The sequence below is a fragment of the Catharus ustulatus genome, chromosome 2 (genome assembly GCF_009819885.2).
Source record: "Catharus ustulatus isolate bCatUst1 chromosome 2, bCatUst1.pri.v2, whole genome shotgun sequence".
Lineage (NCBI taxonomy): Eukaryota > Metazoa > Chordata > Aves > Passeriformes > Turdidae > Catharus > Catharus ustulatus.
Genome location: NC_046222.1, coordinates 18070411 through 18096563, shown reverse-complemented (window position 1 = coordinate 18096563; position 26153 = coordinate 18070411). Strand labels below are relative to the sequence as shown.

The following is a 26153-nucleotide window of genomic DNA, read 5'->3' as shown; positions in this document are numbered from 1 at the left end:
CTTGGGCACCCTCAGCCTTCTTGCTGGGGTGCCAGAGTGAGAGAGATATTGATGTTCTTTAAACACCGCTCAGCAGTAATTAAACCACTGGTGTGTTTCCAGCACTGTTAAGTTTTACTCCCTGCCAGCCAAGCCCAGTGTATGTGGAAAAGAGAGCATATCTTTAAACAAGCAAGATAACCTCCTGTTTTATTGTATGGCTAAGCTTTCCTAAGGGCTTCATTCCCCAAAATGCATTGTATGCACTTAAACACTGGGAGGTGATGGGTTGAACTACAGTTTGCTGAAAGCCTCTGGAGTCCCTTTGGGCAGAAGGTCAGGTTTTGTGCTTCCCCATCAAATGGCAACTTGTATTATAGGAAGGGGAGGTTGTACAGTACATACTGTGACTGTTGTACTCTTTTTCAAGCTTCTAATTAAAAGTATGTGTTATTGATGTCGTCTGTAGGTTCATTCCAGTCTCAGAAAAAGAACTTATTCCACAAAATTGTCAGCAAATTTAAGCACAGAAAGAAGCTTAATGTTCCGGACACAGGTACTGGTGCATTGCTTAATTAAGGTTTTCAGCTGCCTTCTTTCTCAATTCAGTCTTGGGCAAATGCTTCTAGACAGAGACCCCTCAGCTCTCTAGACTTTGATGGCTTTGATTCCTTATTTTCCCTGTCTGCTATGATTGCATTGCCTCCTGGCTCCAGTTGATATTACCTTACTCCAGTATGATGCAGTTTTGTTTTTACTTGGCATCTCTCTTTAATTACAGTTTTCTTACCCCAGATGCTGTGCAGCAGAGCTGACAAAGCCAAGGCAGTTCTGCAGTTGGCCCTGAAAACGTGTATCTTCTACAGCTTACAGCTCTGTGGTCCTTAGGATGCTCTTATCTGCATCCTTCTGTATCAGTGACTGTATTATTTTGCCAGAGCGTTTGTGCATGTCCCTATTCCCTATTCCTGTGATTTCTTGCTGTCTGGAACTTTGCAGACTGCAGCTGGTCAAGGTGTAAGAGCCTGGTCAGGATGTAAGAACTTGTTTCTGCACCAGATCTCAGAAATACCAACCTCCAGCCCTGTCTCTGTGGAAATCTTAAACCAGCTTTATGTTTGCTTCGTATGGAAAATACCTTCTGCAGTTTTTAAGGTTATGTTCTGGACCTTGCCTGCCTGCTATGCAGTGTTAGCTCTCTAAAGTCTTTTTCTTGTTATAGTATCATAATCCTGTACCCCTCAGAACTCACAACTCTAAGGGGCATTTTCAAGTTCAAGTATGTACAGGATTATAGCTTAGCCTGCTTCCCTGAACCCTTTTTCTTCTGTCATCATGTTGCCCACACTATTCAAGTCATGCCCAGGCTGTTCCTTAGCTGTTCCACAGTGGTGTTCTCTACTGCATTGTTCCTGTAGTGTAGAAAAACCTCTCTGGTTCTGCTTACTTAACTCCATTAATTTTGTCTGATTTCTTCCCCACTTGTGTTCATCTCTAAGATGGTAAAATTGTTGTTCCCATCTCCAGTTTCCCCAGCTACCTTTATGGTTCATGTCTTTTCCTAAGACCTGGCCATGTAATTTCCTCTCCTTTCTTGGTGCTGTGTTTTCTCTCATCTGTGTTGCACATGCACTATTTTCCCACATAGGCTTTGCCTGCTTTTCTGCATTCCGTGGTGCAAATAATTTGAAATTACTTGCTCTGTCTTGTTGTATTTGTACAACGAATATGTTGTGGGAGTTGCTTATGAGAAGTAACTATCTTGCTCCTATGTTGGTGTAAAAAAGGCATCATATATTAGCATAGTTTTTATTTGGCATCGTTCAGATTTTGTTCCTGAATTATTAATAGACTGTGTAGACAAATTATTAAGAAAAATGAGTGTTCAAATTCTCCTGGGGGAAAAGAAACAGAAAGTGTTTAATATATGATTAAGTAAAGAGTAGAAAATATAAATACCTTAAAATCCGCAGATAAAATGTGGGTAAGCAAAATGTCAAACCCTGCATTTGTTTGAAAGAAGCCAGCCTGTTTTGATACAAAGTGAAGTGTGCACTATGATCAAAGATTCAACCCTGGCAAGTGTTGAGCACTCTGGCCTCATTCCAGCACAACACGGAGACATGTCCTTGGAAGTTAAGCATGTGAATAATGTCATAGTGTCTAAACATTAAAGATGTGTCTGTGCATTTGCTGGGGCAGAGCCAGCTTGCCAAGTTCCTCCTAAGACTAAAGACAGGAGGAACTTAGGAGCCTTACACAGCTCACATATAATCATCAGAGGAAAGGCAATGAATGTCTATATATTGATGGAGAACTGCATTTTCCCCTGAATTACAGAGGGGAGAGAATTTGGAGTCTTTCCTACTCTGAAGTGTACTCTTAGTGACTGAAAGTGAATTGTTGCTCAGCAAAGTGTAGTGTGGGCATGACCTCAGCAGGTGCTGGACAGCCTCTCCATCATGTGCTGCCTACAGATTTCATCCTCCATCCAGGAGTTCCTAGGCAACTGGCCCTAAACCGTGTGGCTGAGCTATCCTATATTCTGCAGCATTCAAGAGAAGAATCCCAGAATCTTCATTTCAATTCAGATAATATTTATTTGAGCATTTTGTGAACCAAACAATAAATGAAAATTTCAGCTCCTTTTTGTGGTTAATCTATACTTGTGGGAAGTCACAAGTCTACATAATGTGTGGTTTTGGTTTTTATGAAGTTAATTTTGCAAAAAAAAGGAGCCTGAATGTTTGTATAGCTGCAGAGGAGATGCTTGGAAGGATTGCTGTCAGCAGAGGTCATGCTGGCTTCATGTTTTTTCATCTTGAAAAATGTGTGTGCCTGTGTGCCTCTGTTAGGAGTGAAGGAAAGTAAGTGCAGTAAAGGCAGATTTAGTGTGATTGTATTGTGTTGTCTGTGTGTCTCTGGTATAAAAATGTGAATTAATTTCGACCACATTGTACATGGCAGCACCAGTGCATGTCCCATATTAAGAGTTTGCAACTATTCAGAGAGCAGGGTACACCAGTGAAATGCTACACAGAGCACACAGTAATGCAGTTGAACATGTCAAGAGATATATCTCTTCCTTAGGAAGGCTGACAGAAGCACAACTGGATCTGTGCATGTTTGGGAAAGTTAACACTCATCTGGGAGTTGTATTTTTCTGCCACAATAACAAGGCTTTCCAATGGGAAACAGTCCTTAAAATAACAAGTCCCAGTGGTTGCCTCTTTGCAGGTACACTTAGTGAGCTGTGCTGAGGCTCTTGCATGGTCTGTGTAGCAGGCAGCTGCAACACTGGCCTTTGCACAGGGAGGGGCAAAGAGAGGATGAACACATACGCTGGTTTCAGCACCAGCTCACACTGTCCCACGCACATCAGAGCCCTGTTTTGTGGGGCATTCAGCCCAGAGGGAGCCACTAGCTCTGTGCCTTTGGCAACCATTCTGGCTGGAGGAGGGCTGGATCAGCACAGGCTCCTGCAGCAGAGCTTCCCGCCCAGGCGGCTGTCTCCTACACCTGGTTTGACCATCTGCTGCTTTGTATCTCCTCAAAGCAAAGGACTGCTTTGTTAGTCCCCAGTCCTTGCTGCATCTGTGTGCTGCCTGGCCCCAAAGCCATAGTGTAACAGTGTCCTGTTGTAGGAAGAGCTGGAATTTCTGCCAGCTCAGCCTGTTTGGCATCACTTCCTTGGTGAAGTGGTTCTGTAGACACTGGTGACTTGAAATTGTGCTCTGGCTGGCTAGATTTTCACTGTTTAACTTCATAAAGACAAAGCATTACAGCTCACCTTTCTTCCTTGATACCAGCATGCTTAGACCCACAGAGCATTTTTTCTCCACTAAGTGGTTAAACTGCAGCTGTCTCTCATAACAGGCATCACTAAAGAAATTCTTTTAAGTCTGTGTTTTGTTGGGGTTTAATCTGAAAAGCTTGTCTGAAAAGCTGCCGTGTGCTAAGCCAGTTTAACTGGCTTAATTTTGTTCACAAAGATAGGGGGGACATAAGACTATGTGTACTCTGCATGCCTGCAGAATAGGATGAACTGCAAATCTTTACCAAACCTAGCTGAGGAAACCATCTGGCATAGACCTCTGAATATGTTTTTCTCAGAGTCATTTCTGCCACTGCAGTGTAGGCAATGCCTAAAGGCCCACACCTTCATATTCTCATCTCTGCTTGCAAAAATAGCCCAGTAGTTCTGCCCATGCCACTGTCATGGAGAGCTGAGCGTGCACCTACCTGTTGGCAGGACTGCACAGTAACTGCAGAACCTCATGTCATGTCTAGACAATGTTCCCCTGAAAATTAGCTGAGCTCCTCATGGGACAGCTCCTGAATGCAGGATGGCATGGAAGCAGAATGGACATCAGATTGATTAAAGAAAACTACAGGGAATTAAACCTGGCTAGCCCTAGGCTTCCTGCAGAACAAAATCTGGTCCTGATTTGGAGCATCTTCATGTCACTTGAAGCAGTGGGATGCTGTTCCTCTCGAAGGAGGTGCAGAGCACAGTTTAAAGATGTAGAGCTGTAGAAACACGGACTGCTTTCTCCTCTAGTGGTAAGTGCAGAGGGTCTGGTGAGTGAAGCCTTTGTGTGATTTCCAAGTTTTGTGTCTACTTGAATAATACTCTGTAAAGAAGTCAGTGATAATTTCTAAAGCCGGTGTCCACTAAGACTGCTAGAGAAGAGAAGATGCTCTTCCCTTCAACATTCAGCCTGCACCCACACACACACAAAATACTCATTGTTCACCTTCAATCCTTCTTCAAGATTGTATGGCAGCAATGTTATGTTGAAGTGATAAGAGCTTCTTTTAGAGCTAGAGGAGAAAAGGAAAGTAGACGACTTTCAAGTCTCGTTTCAAGGATTAAAAAAAGAACTTGGAGAGGGAATATAAAACAAAATAAAAACATGGAGGGGGAATATACTTACTGCATCTGAGTTTGTACAACCACCTTCTGCTGTTTCTTAGTCAAACATGCCAACATCATATATTCCTTATGTCTTCTACTATTGCCTATTTTACCTTTCAAGGCTTTTTTTCCTCTTCATTTTTTGACACATACAATATGAGAAAGAAAAATACAAAAGGGAACCCCCAGCTGTAGTGATCAATCAAGTTAATTTCTGGTGACCTGGCATACAACACATCTAATTAAATGCATATCAAATCAAGTCTTTTTTAATCATATGTTGTTCATTGTTTGAAATCATGTCTTTTTTTATTAAATGTAAAAAAAAAGTGAGTTGTAGTACTAAAATTAAAAGCATTATAAACTCAATCAAGATAGAAGTAGACAGCAGTGTCAAAGTGCTAATTAGAGCAAATCAGAATTAACAGATAGTGTTGGACTACAACCAGACCATTACATTAAAATACAATCAGTGCTTATGAATTCCCAAATAAGAAATCTGGAGATAAAGTTGCCCATTTAATTAGACATTCCAATTAAGATCCTGGTCTCGATGCACAAAGCTCATCTGAACATCTCGCTGTCGGCCCAGTTGAGTTATTTGAAAGTCACATTTGCAGTCATTGATGCTTCTACTTAATTGGATTGTTACAGGGTGGATCTTTTCCTGTGCTTTCTCTCGAGTGCTCGTTACAAAAAATTCAGTTTTACAGCAAAGCTCTGCTCTGGAAAGATTGGCAACTAGAGCTAAGCACTTCAGAATGCTAATTGAACCTGTGTGCTTTTTTTCTGGATAAAGAACATGCACAAGTTCCAAAATGTTTTGCAAGAGAACTTAGGTGAATTAAGATCATAAATTAAAATTTGGAATATTTCATCTGTTTTTCATGTGTGTATTAGATCTGATTGTATTCTTAGACAATAAAATATTAAAAGGTCCTTCCAACAGAAGAGCAAAGGGCAACTGCTAACAAGATGAAATGTGTTACTGCTATTCTCTTCATCTAGCCCACATCCTCACAGAATGAACAGTTAAAGAAGCCAGCAAAAGATAAAGGTTTTATTTGCTATATCTTTGAATAGAATGTTCATTAAATCTATTAAACTAACAATAAACAGAAATGCACACTAACATGAAAGAAGGCAAAGGCCAATGCAGACTGTTTGGCTGTTGCCCACAGTTTGTGGGGCTAGGTGCTCCTGTGTGACACCACCAGTCTCAGTGCAGGAGATTGGAATTGTTCAGTTCTTAGCCCTTCTGAAAGAGCAGTTGTTTGCATTCTGGCTTCAGTTATGTGTGTGTAATTTTTGCTGGTCAAACCACCCAAAAAGTGACAAATGTGTCTTAAGTCTTTAAAATGGGGAGAAAGATAAAAAGAAACTGGAGGGAAGAGTAAGCTAACTGTAGACACAGTAACAGCTGTGGAAAATATATCAAGGACTGTTGCAAAGAGATGTGGTATAAGCTGATAGGCAGTAAAGAAAGTAATGAGTTGAAAATGCAGCAGGGAAGATGAGGTGCAGGCATTTGGAAAAAATGTGCAATCTATTCAGGATGGCAGTGTACTGGGGGAAATACCTCAGGAACTTGGTGCAAGTATCATAAGTGTTCCCAATTTCAAAACAAGTTAGACATCTGTAAAAAATGGCTTGGGCATTCCAGTTGCTACCTGTAGCCTCTTTATAACCCTAGCTGACAGTGATCACAGGTGGGGCAGGCTTCATAACAGTTTTATCACAGGAGGGAAAAAGATGTCACAGATTGCCTTTATGGACTAGTGATACCTGGTGGGATCAGCAGAATGGCTTATTGCATCAATGCAGATTGCAAACAATTGACTACTAGGCACTGAGCTCACACTTTGGAAATTTAAATATGTTTTTTAATTGCTGTCTGACCAATGTCTTTGTGAGTGAGATTAAAGTAAACTCTTTAGTCAAGTGAAAATTTGGTATCATGTTCCAGTTGGAGGTAAAAGGCTACTCCAGAACACCAACACTGGAGCTGCTGAGAAAGACTGAAACTGTTCCTTTCTCATTCTCTGACTTTATGTGGCAGTATTTCTGTCATGGTATTCTATCCCATGCTTAATTCCTTTTTTTAGCATGCTTGTCTTCAGCTCTGATCCAGTTCTGCTTTTTTATTTGTGGCCTTTGGGGTGTTTTTTAAGGTTTGTTATTTTGTAAAAGGAAGTATTTCTTTTTCTTAAAGAAGTTGATGTAGAGTGACTAAAGAGGTAATACTGGGTTTCAGTCAGGAATTGCTGAATTCTTCTTGTCATCTTAGCTTCTGTGAGCTAAGATAAGAGAACCCTTGTTGTTCCTTAAATACATTTTGTCTTAGCCACTCGCTGACATCTTCTGTTGCAGAATGCTTTATACAGAGCAATACCTTGTTCCTACTCAAGTGCCACTGCCGATCTCACAGTTTTCTTTGCAAATATTAGAAACTTGAACCTTGAGTGTGTCTTTACGGCGGATTCTGTTACTTCCCTGCAAACTTCTGTGGCATTCAGATCATATCATGCCAGGGGTTATGGTCTGAGTATCTGTGAGGAATGGTTTTATGCAGATAGATGCAAAATGGTAAATGAGCATAGCTAGTGGCTGAATTATTCTACATCTAAAGTTGCATTTTTATTCTCTTCCAGCCATACTACTAGAAGACCGAAATTCCAGTGAGTCTGCCTGGAAGAATAAAATTTCAATATCTGCCCTAAACACTCCAGAGCCAGCAATGATGCACGAGCCTTTAGTTGGCAGCCAGAAAAGGAAAGCAAGAAAAACTAAGATCACACATCTTGTCCGAACAGCAGATGGGCGAGTGTCACCAGCAGCAGGGACACTGGGTAAGGAAATTGGAGTTAAAATTTTATTAAAACTGCATGGTTGGAGAAGGTTTGAGATACAGGCAACCTATCAGGACAGTGGTTTTAAATTAGCTTGTTTTCATACCTGCTTAGAATGCTCATTATTTAAAGTGCAGGTATCAACCTACTGGGAAATCACTGAGTCCATAATGGCCAACTTTTTTTGTTTGAGTGACCAAATTTGTCTTTTCTCTCTGGATATTTCACTCTTAAGAACTGTGAACTGATACAGAGAGAAATGGAAAATGGTGAAAGGTAACCTTTCACAATCTGTTTCCAGTCCAGCAAAGAAATTATACTGATTATAGGTCATAAAACTGTATTTTATAGTATGACAGTTAATGCCAGAGTCCTTCTTGGAGTTCTCCAGTAAGATAATCTTTCAGGACTACTGTATCTAAAACATACAAAAAAGCTCTCTTGCCTGACCTAAAAGGTCAAATTCAGTTGAATGCAAAATCAGAAAATAGCTTCATAAACCTTAGTACTGTGCTTCTGACCCAGTAGCTTGGGTCAGCATGAATCAAATGAGAGTGGCAGAATCAAAGCCCTAAAGGTAAAGGTTCTGTTAACACCAGGCTAGTCGGCATATCCATAGACTGCAGTGAATTTGTGTACTACATCTGCACCCTTAACTTTCTTTCTTTGCAGAGGACAAGCCAAAAGAGCTGCCACAAAGTACTCTTCAAAAATCATCAAATGCAGAAACAGATTGCAACAATGAATGCTCCAGAAACACAGAGACAGAAGAAAATCATAGTATTACGTCAGATATGCCAGCGGTGTCTGCATTTTTTAGCTTAGCTGCTCTGGCAGAAGTAGCAGCCATGGAAAATGTACACAGGTATGGTTTTCTTTTCTTCTTCTTGTCTTAAGTAAATAGTATGTGGCTGACAGCTTGTTCAGAAAACATGTGAATAGCAGATTGTTTAATTTGGACTGCATTTCCTCTTCTACAGCTTTCTGTGATTGTCTGCTTCACCCCACTTGCTTAGTAGTGTTTAAGTCTTCACCTAAATGACAGTGTAATCTGTTTAGCAGTTAGTAAAATTATCCTTCCTAGTAAGCTTACCTACCAATTCTTGTATATGCTCCTTGAGATCCTAATGATTGGAAATTATCAGATGCTATATGTCAGACAATAGCAGATATAAATAGCTACTGCATGTTGATTTGCATTTTCCAGTGGCCTTAAACCTGAGATGGTGGAGAGAATTTCATACATTTTGAGATTAACTTTTTATGCTGAGCATGGCCAAGGGAGGCTAACTTGTTATTCTTACTCTTGTGCTGCGTTGTGTAAAGGCAAAGCATCTGCAGAGTAGCATGAGACAGAACAACTCTGGATGATGGAAAGCCAGGGTAGTTTGGGTTGGTCCTCTCAGTTATTGAGGAGGCCATCTATACAGATAAGGTGGAGAACGTGCAGGTTACTTATGGCTTATGAATCAGTTCAGCATGGCCAGACCTGGATGGGAGTAAACCAAAGACAGCAGGTCCTCCTTGGCTGTTGATGATCCAGTGTTGTTCTTTCATGTAACTTACTGGGTATGAAACCCCATCCCTCTCCTTCAGTGGAAACTCATTGAGGAAGCATTGGACCAATTTGAAACCATCACAGCCAATGCAGGTGCCATTTGACAGATAGCTGGCTGCCTAAGCAGCTCCTCAAGGCAGCAGTTCATGAAACCATTCACAGCCTCAATTAACTCTCATGGGCCCCATTGACAAACCCAGTCCTTTGTGTTCAGGCTGCACATCAAATGCTCAAAGGCTTTTTAGAAGCTCAGGAGCCCTACAAGAAACAGATTTGCCGGTTCCTCTCTGCAGAAGCTGTTGTCTTGCTTAAGCAGTGTTGCTTTGGATGAGAAGTGATTTCACACTGCAGTCAGCCTGTCTCTCATCATAAGCTATAAAATGGGACTTGTGGAAGTGCTGTGCTAAGTTCTGCTTTCATTCACACCATTGTGGTTTCATTGACTGCCATTAACGCTGACCAGAAATGCACAAAAGCAACAGGATTTGCTCTGCTGTGGTTCTTCTTCCTTGTGCCTCTTAAGAGTTCTTGTCCTCCTCTTGTGTTGAAGCAAGCTAATGTTTTGCAGAGCTTTGTGCTTGGGTCTTTCTCTGTGAATCCTATCTGCCTGTCATGTCATGTAGCTCGAGCAATGGGCTGCAGCTGTTGGAAATGCATGTTTGTAATCACCCTGAGAGAGGTGAAATGACAATAGGGGAGGACTCTTCCAGTAGAAAGTTAGCCACATCTCTCACAGACTTGACAAATGGAAGTCAAAACTGAAACCTAAATCTTACGGGCTAGATGCTTCTCTTTTTTCTGCTCTGTCAACTGTTGTTACCTTTTGTAACTCACTTTATTTGCAAATAGCCAGAAATGTGAAGAAAAGAGTTGGAGGTTTGCTTGATGTGTTTCTTTTGAATTTAATTTATTAAGTAGTTTCATAGAGCCTTGGGACATGGAATCCTTCTGGCAGCATGGTTTTCATTTGAAGTCTTCTGCTTAGCTTTATTTACCTTGTGCATGCCCTGGTTAAGCACTGAGTCTGAGCTGCATTTTGTGCCAAGGCCACTTCATCGCACTCTGGTTCTGTGAAGCACATAGTTACCTCTGCTGGGGGTCTTAGCTGGGCCAGAGTGAGGTAAAGTGGTCCTGGCGCAAATAAGAAGCCAGCCCCAGTTTTTCATTGCTACCAATGACAAATACTGTAACAAAAATAGGACCTCGCCTGCGAGAGTAAATAACAGGCAGTGATATGCTTGGTGTATGTATTTTAAAAGGCAAGCTACAAAGGAATTCTCCCAAGTCCATTTGGTACCATGACTGATGTTGATTTCCAGCACATAATTCTGGCACAGTTTATTTTTATGATACCCTGTGCCAAGGGATCACTTGTAAATTAACACTGCTGTAGTAATGAAAGAGATATGCTAGGCTGTAGTCACGTAATGTGAAGGAATCCCAGTACAACTCTGCTGATGATTTTATTTCCATATTGCTTAAAAGCTGTCTGCTGACTTGCACTAATACAATCTGCCTCTGTGCCTTTTCCTTCTTTTGCCACACGTGTACTGTGTGCTCTGCTTCTCAGGGCTGCAGCAGCTCCTTTGCAAAATGAGTCACAGCACTTGCACGCTCTTAACTTACTCTTACGCTGTGGATTTTGCTTTGTGTAGTCAAATACCATCACATCTTGTTTTTTCCTGCCTTTGCCTTTTGATGTAGGTTGTCCTCAGGACGCTATGTTACTCTTGCAGGGACACCTGGAAGCACTTGTACCCAAAGCATGTGAGCACCTGCAGCAGTGAGGAAGTTACCATGCTGTGGTGTGGGGTGCTAAACCATACAGCTGCTGCTTCCCGTCCTTTCTGGTCTGATAACGGCACCTCCCGTGCCCCAAGTATTGATGGGTGGCTTTTCTTTTCTTCTTTTGCAGAAGTCAGAGGGCCACACCTCTCCCACATGATGGACAGCCAAATGAAATGTCTCAGGCTCCAGTGCTTATTTCCTGCGCTGACCAGTGAAGCTCCACTTTATTGTAAAACATTGTGCTTTACCTAATATCCTAGCCTTGTCTTTACCAAGGGAAGCTAGTCAGTCCATATGATGGAACTAGAGACTGCAATAAAGTGCTTATTGCTCTGAGTGGCCCAGAATTCACTGGAAGCCAGACGTTAGCAACTTGGGCCAGGTCCTCAAATTGGAACCCAGTATGTAGGAGGGTGATATTGTCTAGTAATGAACTGAAATGGAGTGGAATGATCCCAGAGCTTGCTTTCTATTGAAGGCTTTTAAACAGTAAACAGATGGTTGGTGTGAAAAAGGCTGCCTTTACTGTTAGCTCACACAGCATCTCTTTTACCAACCAGAGAGTACGACAACTAGTTTCATATAATACCTAGTTATTCTAAATGAAAAATTAAAAAAAAAAACAACAAAAACACTGACGCACTGCACTAGTTACTATTAGATATTCTTAGTCATTTTTGTACATGAAGATTTAAGTTCTAAGATGGTTTATATTAATAGGTTATGCCTACGTTTATATTGTAGAATGAATTTAAAACCTGTTCCAGAGAACTCAAGGCAGCCTGGACAGATGTACCATTGTTAGCGGTGTTTGGGCAGCCACGTGGTCCAGATGTTCTGCACTTTTATATTTGCCACCAGAGTGGTAGAGTTTACTGGGAAAAGTTCTGACAGGCTACGTTTGGGTTTGTTTCTTTTTAATTTAGCTTTGAATAACCAGGATGATGTGCATTAGAAAAAGGAGTGGTGTATGGAAAAGAAAATACTGCAGATAATTGACTTGTCTTTCATGCCTTGGAGGGTTCCTTTATTTTTGCATAGATATCTGAGCGACTTGGTGAAACTTTCCTGCAAACAAAAAGTACTGCAAATGCGTTTTTCAAAAGTGACCTTAGTATTATTTCACAGTTCTGAATAACTTAAAACCATGACTTTTCGATACGGTGTACACCAATACACATACCTTTTGCATTATACAGACACTGGCATTGTTGTAGTTACTATGCACAGTCCAAATCAGCTTCAGAGTTTGCATGAAGGGCCAATTACAGTTTGTGTTGGTAAAGTGGAAAGCTGTATACAGTTAAACTACAACTGAAGAGTAGCGTTTGACTGAATTCAGACTACCAAACAGATCCATCTGCCAGTTTCTGTCTCTGCTTGTGTTGAATTTTTGTGTTTTGCTCTCATAAATACATCCCAAAAGCAGGCCAAGTGTATCACTTGGCCTGTTACCTTCACTATTCTGGCTTACACTATTGTATAACCAAGCATTGATTCCTACCAATAGATGCAAAATCATCACTAGTAATTGATCTAAAGCTACAAATTCAACAGGGTACTTCTTCTATAGCACAAGATGTTTCCCTACTTTTTGCATTGTAGCACAACAATTTACCAAATTGGACTCCAGCAATAATTTTCTATTAGTCTTCGTCATACCGGCTGAACTTTTGATAGTATTAGATTGAGTTTGAAGTTCTTTGAATTAAGTCTTTAAATGATGCGAGTTTACATCATTCTATCAGGCATTCTTATTTATACTTGACTGAATTGATAATGTGTTTTGAGGTTATTTTGTAACTAATTTGATGTAATAGCCATATGGACAGTAACTATTAATGCTTGCTAGGTTTAGCCTTTCAATGTTGTAGTTAAGTGAAAGTCTCTGGTTCAGTGTCAGGAAACAATATACAAAGTACCACAAGAGTTTTAAGAAAGGATGAAAGGTCTGACAAAAGGCACATAGCTGGGGAAGTGTCACTGAAACAGCAACATCGAGGATGCATGTGTTGAAAGAAGGGAACAATAGAAGAACAACAAAATGTACAAACCAATGAGTCAGTGAAAAGGCTTTTTTTAAAATTCAGGTGAATAAATGTCTAAGAGCCCCTAGAATGCCATTGCAGCCTATGGTGGTATTTTAAATAAGATTTTATTAAATTTTTATAAGTTATTTTAACAAGACAGGAGAAACTTAAAAGACTTAAAACTTGTGGGTCACAGCAGGGTGGCTGTTGGAGTTTTGGACCACTTTATAATTAGCTGAAATCCAAATATGTTACAGTGCAGGCCGTTCACGTTGACAATGGTACTAACTTATTTCTCTAGAAACCTTTAGAGTAGATATATTTTTGTCAAAGCACCCCATCCTTCCTCGATTTAAATTTCAATATTGTTCCTGGAGATATTTCTGTATATTAATGGTACCTTTTTTAAAAGAAACAGAAAATTACTTTTTTCTATATGAATTAATATCTTACTTGATCTGCTTTTCCTTGACTTTCCCTTAGAGAGGGGGTAGGGTTGGGTCAGTTTACTGGATATGACTGTTTTCAGATACTTATAAACCTTTTTGTAGATATGCTTAATTTTTAAGCGATTAGGCACTGAGAGTAGCAGAAATCCTGCAAAGCTTTATAGTTCACTAGGCATTTGCCTTTGTTGGTTCTCTGAGTGATGTCTTGATTTGAGTAGCTAGAATTTTCCCTGAATCTACTAGAAGGGGTATCAGTATTTTCAGGTAACAAAGTCTGTTAGCACAACAAAAACTTCAGACCAATATCTTACTGTATTGGGGTTGGGTTTTTTCCTTGTTTGTTTTGTTTTAATTTTTATTAATTTCAGCTGCTTTCATTTTGGAAAATCTTACTGCTATTGTGTGTACTTCAGTATACCAGCAAACACTGTTACCTGTTAACACGTTGTCCACAAATGCCTCTAGAGAAGAAATTGTTGCACCTTATGTATATCTCAAGCAAACCAAAATATGATGCTTTTCTGCTTTGTTTATTCTGAATATGTTGTATCATACTTTACTGAACCCATTTTAACTTAGCTAAAGCTATCAATATTTATGCATTTCACATTATTTTCTGGATCTGAACCTGTGTATAAATCTTTCTTTGAAAAAAAAAGACAAGCATTTACTGTAGTTGTCCTCTGTGACTTATCCATGGGAGGGGGGAATCTTGTCTCAAGTGTAAAATGCAGTACTGTCCCAGTTTTCCATGGCTTTTATTTATTTAGTCATCTTCGATATTTCATAGTTCTGAGGCATACAAAATGCATTTTCTTAGCCAAAGCTACAGATCTACGTAGCTGGGAGAGAATTACTGTAATGTCTTCTTAATTGTTCTAGTACTGTATACAAATATGGGAAATATGTTCTGCAGAACATTTGAGATGCAGATTCTTATCCCCACAGTAGGTTGTTTTCCAGGTATTAGACCAAATCAATCAAAACTCCTTATCTTACAGGTCTTTTCTGACTAAATTATTCTGAAAACATCTATGGAGATTACTTAGTGCTCTGCTTTTGGCAGTAACTACCCCTTGAATGTGCTGGGATTTCAGAAAAGAATATATTATTTAAGCTCTCTGAATGCTCTTTTATACTAATACAGTATTCCAAAGTCAGGAGCAAGAGATTTCTTGGTAGTTTGGGTTTCTATTTTATAGCATTGGTGCATGACTTTTGAAATTAAAGTGCTAAGCGTTGTTGGAAAGGGGCACAAGAACAAGGAACTGGTAGAAGTGTGTGAATTTGTGGTGTTTAAATTCCAGCTTTCATCTTTATTATTTGGCTGAAAGCTGCCTTTGTAGCACAAGGCTGAAGAGCATTCTGCAGTTTGTACCAAGTAGAGAGTTGTAAGTCCCATCAGTACAAGGGAATGCCTTATAGTTTGGATGCTGTCTTTTGCAACAGGATATTAATTGAAGCAGTTTTAATTTCCACTGCCTGTTTAGCTACTGTACAGATACTGAACCAACTGATGCAAGTTATAGACATGGACAGCTAAGAGAGTATGTAAGGAAAGCTGTCCTTTATTCTAAATATGGCAACATTATGGCAACAAAGGGGAATTAGAAAAGAATTTAGATGTGTATATATAGGGGTGTGTGTGTGTGTGTGTGTGTGTGCACGTGTGTGTGCCTGGATGTGTACATTCTGAAAAAAAATGATGTAGGAAACCAGAAACATGATGGGTCTATGAGACACTATAATGTATGTCAACCCTTTTGAGTGCACTCCCTTTTTTTTGAATGCTGAGTCTAATATGGCTACCTCTCCTAAAAGACTACTTTTGTTAACTTCCATTTGCTTTCAGGCTTGATCATGTAATCTTTTTGGCCATTGATACCATATGTATATCGCTGTGTGCTTCATTTTCCAAGAGTGATGTTTATATAGTGCAGACACCATAGAGGCTGAATATACAGTGGTAGCCAAACTATGTTGCTGGAGCATTTTTGTTTAACCTCTGCCACAGTCATATGGTTTGCAGGACCTGGGCCCACTAGCTCTGCTTGGTTCAGTCAGATCAGTTTCTGTAAGAGCAGAAGATGCAGTGCTCGTGGAGTGGTGGACTTCTGATGTTTCCAGAGGTGTGGAGTAAGCCATGTGCTGCTCTTGAAACTTCTTCTGGAGTTTACAATCACAGTCCTGAGTTTGCAAGGAAACATAACTGTGCAGCTTGTGTGTGTTGCATACCCTACATTATCCATTAGATGCTGTTTGTTTGCTGTGCTTGTTTAATAGGTTGTAGAGCTCCTTTGCCATGTTTTGCAATATTCATGGCATTCTCCTTACCTTGTACATATTTTTGAACTGTCAACTACAGCTACCAGGATACTGAGGCACTTCAGGACACTGAGTGCCGTGAACAAGTACATGTTTAGGCTGTGAAAGGGTTACATGCCTCCTCCCCTGAATTCTCCAAGAAAAAGGCACAGTGGGGTTTATGCTCTCACCACAGTACTACCATAGACATTTATATACTCAGTATTCTGTACTGAAGTGACAACTTTAAGAAGCTTATGAGATGGATGTCTATTTTTATGTTCCCCCACTAATTCTTTGATGGCAGAAATCTAGGAAGACTTGACATGAGATCTCCACTCAGCAGCCCACCCAAGCTTAGGCTGGAAACCCTCCTTCCTTAAGGGGCAGCATTGTTGTTGACAGTGTGGGAGCCCCAATCATGGACCACTATGCTCTTGGATTTAAGCTTGGGCTTGCGTGATGTTCCTGGGGGAAGCACATCATCATGACCTGGGGTCTTCATTGAGGTGGAATTTTAAAAACTACTGCAAATAGCTTAACATTTGTGGAGTTCTTCCAAAGAATTGCATTGTAGTTTCTGGGTCTTGGCTGCTAGCATATACCAGCAGACCCGTGCTGTACTCCACTGGAAAAACCACACCTGTTCAGGAAGACTGACTGGGGCCCTGAATGTAATGGGCTAGTCTGCTCTTTTCAGCTCCACAGCTGAAACCTGGTTTGCCCCTCAGTACTGCTCTACTCCTATCAGTGGTGTCTTTGGGGGCAGCAAAAGCAGGAGGGGCATGTACGTGCATGTGTCTGCACGTGTGTATACGTACACACACACATCGGAGTGCAGTGGCTTCCAGCACGTACTTTGTACTAAAGTGTTCCCATATTTGCTCAGAAAACAACTTGAAGTTTCTCAGATGGTAGTTTTCCAACTTCCTTGCTAGATTTTGGTCTCTTTTCTTCACATTACACACCATAAGGTGTGAGTTTCAAAAATCACACCTGAAAAAAACACAGATCCTGCTGACCTGGATGCTACAAAAACCTTCTTTCTCAGCAATGCTTGCTTTTAATAACTGGTATCTGTTGACAGTTTCAACACAACTGATTTGCTATGGTCTTTCTTCTTGGAGCCCAATCCTTCAACTTCTTTTCTCACATGTATTTCCACTGAATTTTGACTTAGAATATGGTTTTATTCTCTCCAAAGTTTGGTGTAAACATGCCTTACAATAGTTCATCTCCATCAATGGTATAACAGAGCTACTGCCTTCTTAGTCGTGTGTAGTTAAGTCAATAAGCACATTTATAGAATGTCATACTTTATTCAAAAACCTCTAATTTGATACTTTTAAGTGCACATGTTAAGTCATGTGTATAACATGCTAAAGTACATTAAACTGTGATAATGAAACTGAATAAAATATTTAATAAAATATTTGAAATATTTGATAAGGACCTTTAAATAGATTTCTTTATGTTCATTCTATTTTGGTTATCTAGCGTGTGCCTGTAAACAGTTTCCCGTTTAAAACTAATGATTGCAAATAAATACTATTCAAATGGAGCTTTTCTGATACTTCACCTGCTTTACCATCAAATGATTGTTTACTTTAACATATGGCTGAGTTAGCAGTATTTGCAGAATTTGTTTTTAGCTACAGTATGAACATGTTGGGTTATTTATATTTAAACAAGCTCATTTTCACCTGAAAATGGAAGATGCCAAAACCCAGAGATGGATCCTCAGAACTGTAAGATGTAGTCTTCTGTTAGATCATCCATTCAGCTTCTACACAATGACTGTGAAGATGTCATTTACTTTGCAAAGAAATTCTGCCCAATTGTTCTTCCTTACATGTGTCTGTACTGGGAGCTTCCATTTTATTTTTTAAAATTTCTGAGCCTGGCTCAACACTGTTGACAATGTTTAGAAGATCCACAGATCCATTCAGGTGCCCCAGGATTCTGTGGGTTTACATCACATGAGGCTGGAGATTGTGGGACAGAGAGAGCCAGGACTCAGTTCAGTTAGGCTTTGGAAGAAGAGTTTGCCTTTTCTTCTGAGCTTTCTAGGTATCTACTTCATATTTGTGGATTTCGTCTTCTTTGCACAGTTGGGAAGCTTGTTGATAGTCAACAAAGATAAAAGTCATCCCACAGAAGAAGCTCTTGCTGTGATTTCAGTCTTTGCACATAAGAGAACTTATTCAGAAACAGTTTCTCTTTTAGAAATAAGCGGCAAGTGATATCAATGCTTAAACTTAAGGGCAGTAGGTTCCCACTACTTTGGAAACTTGTTTAAACCAGGAATCTGCTCTGCCCATGTATTTTACCCTCTTGGGGCTTAAAAATTAGACTGTTGTGGATCTTCTCTTTTTCTGTCATTGGATACCTGTAACCTCCTTGATGTCAATGTATTTTGTAATCACAGAAAACTCCAGAAAAGACTTCATGAAGCCAGTAGACACTGGGTGTTCACATGGGAGCCGATCTCCTGTCTCTGAGTCAAAAGCAGCAGAAGGGAAACCTTTAGGTTTGTGGCTTTTTTTATCGATGTGCTATTTACTCAGGAAAGAAGGAACGTATGCAATCTTGCACTGCCTTTACTGGGTATGCGTCAGTATCTCTGCAAAGAAACACCAGGAATGGAAAAGCTTCAGCCTTAAAGGCCATGTAAAGGTCATGGGGAAGGGGAAGGAAAGTTCTGACTCAGTGAGCAAAAAAAGTGGAAGGAATTTTAAGAAATACATGTTCTGTCAGTATCGGATGCCCAGTCAGGGACCTTGAAGTCACTTTTCACTTTTTTTTTTTATTACTTAATTTCCTTAAAACAGTCATCTTCATTCCTTGAAGTCTCATTTTTTCTCTTCTGCTCTCATTTGGTTCTTCCAACTAAAGACCTGCTGAATTCAGCTAATTCTCAGTGCATCTAGACTGCTGGTTTGTTACCCAGCTCTCACTCAGGTTGCTTTTTGCAGCTGCATGGCATTACACTGACTCTTAACTGTCAGGTAAGGTAAATTTCCACTAATACTTCTGGAAAAACACAGGGTGCAAAGGCATCATCCAACTCAAGCACCACGCTTTGCTAGACACTGCTGTTCTCCCGTTGATACCATTTGTTGGGTCCCTTTCATTGTTCATCCCGGAGTTTTTCAATGTACAACTAACCCTGCTTTCAGAGAGACTTTTTTTCCTACAATGTGACAGCATGGAGACACAGTATACCTGGCATACAGTAGCCATGCTATACACCAGCTCATGGGGCTGTCAGTTCTCCAGTAGGACACTAGCACTTTGTAACAAAATAAGAGATGCGTTCCTATCTCTGCTGCAAAATTCTGTTTTGTTTTGTTTTCTGAAATAAAACCTGTAAGATACAACATCTGCCTTCTATCCGGTGTCAAATTCTTTTTTGTGGACTGTTCTTGGCACAGCAACAGTAAGAAATTGAGCTCTAATACAGTTATATTTAAAATACACTTGAAATTTCATCAATACTTTATTGGTTGTTTTCTGATTGGAGAATCATTAGATGTTCAGCAGAAGTGGCCCACAATGTCACTGCTGCTAGCCCAGCTGAAACTCCAGTTGAAAAGCCAGCCTGTATGAAGTACAAAATACAAAGTATGTATTCCATATAGGGCAGCACTTCAGCTTATTTGTCAGCCTGTGAAACAAGAGGAACTAATTGAAATAGACTCAAAGATCAAGACAGTTCAGTCAGGATTACAGGCTCAGCATTGCAGCACACTAAGAGAAGGCAACTGTTGACATCAAACAACATCCAATTTAAGAAAACAAAAACAGTGGGAAAGAGAAAACCTAAGGTCCTGAGAATGTCCTTCCAATCCAGAAGAAGTTTTTGGAATACACCTTTGGAGTACAAGTTCCGTATGTGGCCTGCCAAAGGCTTCCCAGTTAGAGCAGAGCATCAGGCTTCAGTCAGACCCATTTGAGCATCAATTCCCTTCTTCCAAGGGTGGGTTCCTTTAATACCTGGTCAGCACCACTGGATTATTTAAAACAGTCTGTTTTTAGGAGCTGAAGAGAATTTGGAAATCAGGTAGTCCCAATCCATCAGGAGTTTAAGATACTTAGTTTTGGTTTTGATATCCAGTAATAATGGCTTTTATAATGGCTTTGGAGTTCATGTGTTTTCAGTCTTGCAAAATCAATGTCATTGATTCAGGCAGCCTGCAGCATGCCATTGCCATTGGCATTGGTCAGAGTGATGTCATTTGAAGGAAATTCACTGCACATTCTCCCCTGACAGACAGATTCCCTGTTACATTCTGAGAGGATTCATCTGGATTGGGACTCTCAGCTGTGGTGTTTGTCACAAAGCCGGGCTCTGGCAGGGGGAGGTTCTTTTGCTATAAGCCTCTCCAGGATGACAAAAAGTTTGTCAGTGCCTCAGCAACTTTGTGTGGGATCTTTGTGTGCTTGCCTGCAGCTGCTTAGATAGATTTTTGTAACATGAAGTGAAACAGACCCAGCTGGGAGCATGATGATGAAGTTGGACCTTCATGAGCTTCCAGATTTCAGTAGGCGGTACAGAGATTGACAGGTTGTGGCAACAAGGCTGTGTTTGCTTTTGTTTCGAAGAGCAGAGTTTTCTAACGGAAGTAAGGTGGCAGGGAAATTACCATCACAGCAGATGGACAATTCATTGTCTTCAAAAGGTTCCAATTTCAAAAGGAAGGTTTGCCAAGCGGTCTAAAAAAAAATAGAAATTGCAGTTCACGTCTGTGGCTTGGAATGGATGCTGTGTTTTGCTTCAGTGACTGTAGCAATAACTTTTCAGTCAGAAGTAATGTGTGAGCTGCTTGGAGGGTGATGCAGTTCTAAACCATCCCATTCACTCCCAGATGACAGATGTATTTGGCACGTGGTTTAAGTGTTGCTAATGAGTGCTTCCCTGCAAGTACATCATAAAGAATATCAAGTTCTCATCATTATTTGAATCAGTATTTAGGGAAATTCTTCTTGCTGTCTTAAGAAAATATACTGTGCTTGGCTGGCACAAGGCATAGTTTTACACTGCAAAGTAATGGAGGGAAGCAATTGCTGTGTGACTGTTTAATCTTGGTACGTAATTTTTTCCAAACATCTCTGCTAGTAACTGTCTGTAGTGCACCACATTTAGGACATCGTTAATTAAGCTCTGGGATCTTTCAAAGTGAAGGTAACTACTTACTTCTCATGCAGAAATCCATACCAGCAAGGAAATCTCTTAGAGAGGAAGGGTTGCATTTTTGAAATAACTAATTTATGAGGATTTTACTCATGATACGTTTCATGGGTGAGAACCTTGAAAATACCACAATACACAAGAGTCAACATAAAAGCAGTAGCTTCATTTCCGTGGATTCTGTTAATCTGCAACTAGTTTAAAGAACCTAGACAAAAAACCAGCTATTTCCTGTTCCACCTTGAACAATGGTTCTCTAGTTAAAGGCCAAGGGTTGCCGACAAGGATTTAAAAGCATCTTTAAAGATGAGATAAAAATGTATTCTTAACTAGAAATTTCTGGGCTTTCAGACCGCTCCAAAAATACTCAGTGGGGTTTGTAAGATAAGCAATTTTTTAGTACTTTTGATAAATAAAACCACAAATACAGCTATTTCAACAGTCCTAAGATAAATAGAAAGGAATTAAATTTTTTAGATGCTATGAGTTGCCTCAGACACAGATGACAATCCCTTAGCAGCACTGGCCTGTCACACCTGACAGTGCTTATGGGAGGATGTGGTGGCATTCCTGGAATATGCATCTGTATTCAGAATTATCCACCATCCAGCATCAAACCACCATCCTACAAATCTCAGCTGCTGGAAATCTTCTTTCCATCAAGATACAAGGGACATGAACAGCATAAAAGCTGTTTATAAAGAACTGATTGGGTGTTTTTGTCCCACTGAAAATGCTCTGTATTTGGTAGAGACAGGTCTCTTCCCTGGATGGTTTTCTTTATTTTGCAGGAAGTTGGGAACATTAAGCTTCATTTGCAAATCATTCACCTTGCTTTTCAGTCATCTTGCCTTTCTCTCCTGTCTTTTTTTTTGAGAGGCTGAACACTTGGTAGTCATCAGTAGCAAAATACACCACAGATTTTCAGTAGGATGGACAGTATCCCACACCTTCCCAAGCTACCACATAACTCTGAAAAACTCACCATGTTTTTAATTAGTGTCTTAACAACAGTTTTCCTGAGCTGTGGCTGTGTGTCAAACACAGCTTCTGCAAAAACATAGGCACAGGGAGTGGGATCCTGCTGGGAAGTAGACACAGCAGCAAAGCCCACCAGCACCAGAGCCACCAGCAGGTTTTTGAAACCTGATAAATTATTTCCTCCTCCTAACAGTTTATTGTGAGAATAGATTCACAGTTTATGGGAATTTAGTCTGGTTCATTTTTTAGTGCATGGCTTAAATTCTTTTTTTTTTTTAATAAAACCAAACCAAACCCCCTTCAGGACTGCATATGAGATCTATAACCTTCACATAAACTCATGCTAAGCCTTAACTTGCAAAATAAAACTCCACACATTTCTAAATTCCTTTATTAAAGGAGGAAAAGACAATCCCCAGACAATTACACTTTTTTCTCCATAATTACAGAAGAAATATTCAAATAAACATAATACTGGCTTTTCCAGTTACTGTGCCCATACAGCCTCACCTAAGGCAGCAGGCACACCGGGGGGCAGCCTGTGGGATCAGACATGCAGCATTATGGCTTTCCCTCCAGAGAAGGCACCCTGGACATTGGGAAGCTGTGCAGCAGCCCCACTGCATCCAAAGGGATGGGATAGGGATGCAATAGGGATGCCAGCTGACAGCTGCAGTTCGAGTTGCACCTGCAGGATTCACGGAGCCAAGGGCTCTTGCCCTGCATGTCTTGTCAGTTCGTAAAACGTTGCTTTCAATTTCTGTGTGTTTCACCTGCTTGTGTTCGAAAGCTGTTCTAGGCATTTGCATGACAGAGATTGTGTTGGGAGAGCAGTTCCCTGTGGGTTTGAGTTGTTACAGTCAGAGACTGGTGGTGGAAGCATCGGATACTTGCTGTTGTAAACTTCATCTGTCTCCTTGAAATACTGTTGTGATGGTGGATGTCTCAAGGCTCTGTGCACTTGGCGTAATTGCTGATGTAAAGGAATGTTTTATCCTCATGTTATTGTTACTGAGCACTGCTTTCATCAAGAAACATCACTTGGGGAAGGATGCGACAGACTTTCACAATTAAGTCTGTCCCTAGATGGTCTTTTTTCACCCATGTGAAATTTATAAATAGGGTAGGGGGATTAACTCGGGGTGCAGACAAGCCTGTAAGGAGAGACCAGCACCTCCATAAATCAAAATTCTGCATTTTCTGCTTGTGTTTCTAAGTTGCTAAAGTAATTGCTTACTGCAGAAATGGTGAACAGATGGATTCCCACTGCCATCCACAGAGCAGTGTGGCTGCTGCTGTTTGGTCATTTCCATTCCCTGTATGTTATGTTGTTGTTATGTTGCCACATTAATTGTTCTGAGAGGAACTGGGGCTGGGAGGTCAGCTTTGGGCAATCCTGTTACATGAAAAGCTGCATCACACATCATCATCACAGTAGTGTTGGTATTTCCTAAAGGGAAATATCTTGATGTTTGTGAGTGCCTGTTTTAAAATGACCCAGGCTCCTAGCTTTTTTATCTTCTTCTTGTTTTTTTTTTCTCAAGACACAGTTATGTTTCATGTAAACTGCATAATTGTTTGGGCTACTTGTAGCAGATTTTAGAAAACAGATGCTTCTTGAATGCCCAACCCATGCAATCCATGGGCAAGAGCCAGTGAAGGATATTTAAAAGAGGCAGTGGTTCTTGTGAGTGTGGGGTTTTCTCGTTTGTTATCAACTTGTAAGATCCACCATCATTTTCCAAGATGGAAAAACGCTGAAGGAAAGCTTTCTGTGACAGCTTTTGAATGTCAGGGTGGACATTTCTGTATGTTCTTCTTGATTTGCTGCTCCCCATTTTCAACTTTTTTCAGGGTGACTGTATAAGTAGACAGGGTTTTGGTGGTGCATGAGGAGAGTGTAAGCTGACTGTTAACAGGATGTCTGGAGTGTTTGTGTGTATTTCTGGATAAACAGCAAGCTAAGGCAGAAAACAAAACAGCCAGAGAGGATATTAACAAAGCCTGGGTTGTGGCAGGATGAGATCTTGGCAGTATTTTCTTGATGCAGAGTCACAGGGCCAAAAGGGGCTTGAAGACATCAGCTAGAGAATTTCCAAGGCAGGTTAAGCTACACTTAGCACAGACATGATGGGTGGACAGGTGGCTGTTGAACTTGTCCTTAAAAGCCTCTTAATAGTGGAGAATCAGCCACTTCCTATGCTGTTTTTCCCAGTGTTTGACTGTCTACTTGAGGGTGGTTTATTCCCCCAGTGCCTAAGTACAAAATTCTGGGATATAGGAGAAAAAGACAGTGTCCTCAAATGACATTAGATAGAGGAGCATTTTAGCTGTTTTTATAAATGTAACCTTAGAAATAATGGTCAAACAAAATCTGAGACGAGATTTTCAAGGAGCACCAGCCCAACTTTGCTCACCACAGGACTCCTCCATGCCTTTGAAAACCTCTTTCTTTGAATGGTGTGTCAGGTTGATGGTTAATAGCCATATCAGAGAGGTTCAAAGAGACCTTTCTCCTCATGCTGTGTTTTCTATCCAGTAGTTGCCTTCAATTTTTATTTTTTTTACAGAGTTCGGACAGTTAAAAAACCAAAAGCCAAACCAAAAAATCCCCAGCCCCGAACCAACCCAGCTTACTAGCCTTTTTCCTTGGTACCCTTTTCAGATACTACAAGGCCATCAGTAAAGCCATACTACAAGGAGGAAACTAAAGGAGAGCAGCATCCATTTTGTTAGGCAGTGCTTGTGCCAGCCACAGTGAGAGGCTGGAGAGCCACCAGGGGCCAGAGCCTGCCCTTGGCTGCAGCTTTTCTCTCTCTGCTGCCTCCTGCCTTGGAAACAGCCTTTTTCCTGACTATCCTCTGGTGGGATGCTGCTGGCAAGGCATCACCTGTGCTTGCAGCAAGGTCCCTGCCTGGGGTGTGATGCAGCCTCCCTGGGTCTCTGCTTTGAGACCGAGACCCGTGGTTGTGCCTGCAATACTCTCTCCAGCTCCAAACTAGGACTAGTGGAATAATTTTGAAACACTTAGGAGACTAATGGAGCAGGGCCAGTGTGTTACAAGAGCTGAGCACTCCCCTGTTGTCTGTGCAGCAGTTTACCTGGGGCAATGACACAGTTTATTGAGGAGTCTCTCTGGGTGACAGACCATGCTGAGAACACATTACTGGGAATAGGCATCCAGTGGAGAAGCAAAGGGGAGACCTTAGCTGGGCACTTGGCTTCATTTTCTTCCTGTTGTTGTTCATCAGGAGATTCTCAGCCTGGACTCCTGGTCGCTGTGCCTGGTGCCCTGGTAGGGCAGGGCTGCTTTGCCACACTCACCAGAAGCTGCAGAAGTGGGTCGGCAAATCTCTTACACTCTGCTGGTCCAGGCACCAGGCAGAGATGGCCCCAGCCACACTGGCATGTGCTGGGACCCTGCCCCAGACCCAGCAGCCCTGGTCTTCTGCATGGCCACACGAAGTTTGAGGTGGGGAAGGCAATGGCAAAGCCCCGTGGGCCGGGTGGCAGGCAGCATTAGTGCCTCCCCCTTGTAGCCCCACACTGCCAGGGTCCTGGCCAGCAGCACTTCCCAGGGCTCTGAGCAGCAGCCCTGCACAGCCATGGCTCCATGACCTCAGCAGGAACAGCCGCAGGCAGTGGCAGAGGCGGCCCTGCTGCCCGAGGAGGTCGATGCCCCTGGTTTGCCATGGTGCCCCTGGGTCCCAGTGAGCTGCTCCATGTGCTGGCTCAGAGCTGGGCACTGACACCCAGGGAGCCACAGCAAAGCAGCACAGGGCCTGTGTGCTGTGTTGAGGAGCTGAGACAGTGGTACCACTGGCAGGACACAGCAGAGGCTTCCTAGAGATGCTGGCTCCAGGTGACATCTGGCCCCAGTTGTGGGCATGGATATGGCAAGGAGCTTGGATGCATGGGACACCCAGGTCTGTTCAGTTCCAGTATGAGCCTTTGATGAAATCCCTGTGCTGACCAAAGACTGACTTTGAAGGGCAGGATCTCCACAGACAATCCCCTGCAGAAGCTGGCATTCTCCAAGCATTGAGAGGGAAAATACTTAATGGCTTAAAAAGGGGGCAACAGAGCAGTTTAGAAAATGCAATTTC

The 26153-nt window shown here is 41.3% G+C and overlaps 1 protein-coding gene across 10 annotated transcripts in view; it reads left to right on the top strand.

The window, feature by feature from the left end:
- BBX (BBX high mobility group box domain containing) overlaps positions 1-26120 on the top strand; it is a 144283-nt gene extending 118163 nt beyond the window's left edge. For 8 of the 10 annotated variants that reach the window (XM_033053609.2, XM_033053607.2, XM_033053606.2 and 5 more), the window contains 4 exons: positions 449-535; positions 7549-7746; positions 8419-8611; positions 11220-26120. In XM_033053609.2, the coding sequence (XP_032909500.1) occupies positions 449-535; positions 7549-7746; positions 8419-8611; positions 11220-11307 (566 nt within the window). In that variant the 3' untranslated portion in view covers positions 11308-26120. The remainder of the gene's footprint in view (positions 1-448; positions 536-7548; positions 7747-8418; positions 8612-11219) is intronic. The other 2 variants (XM_033053615.2, XM_033053614.2) reach the window with 1 other exon arrangement.
- The last annotated feature ends 33 nt before the right edge of the window (positions 26121-26153 follow it).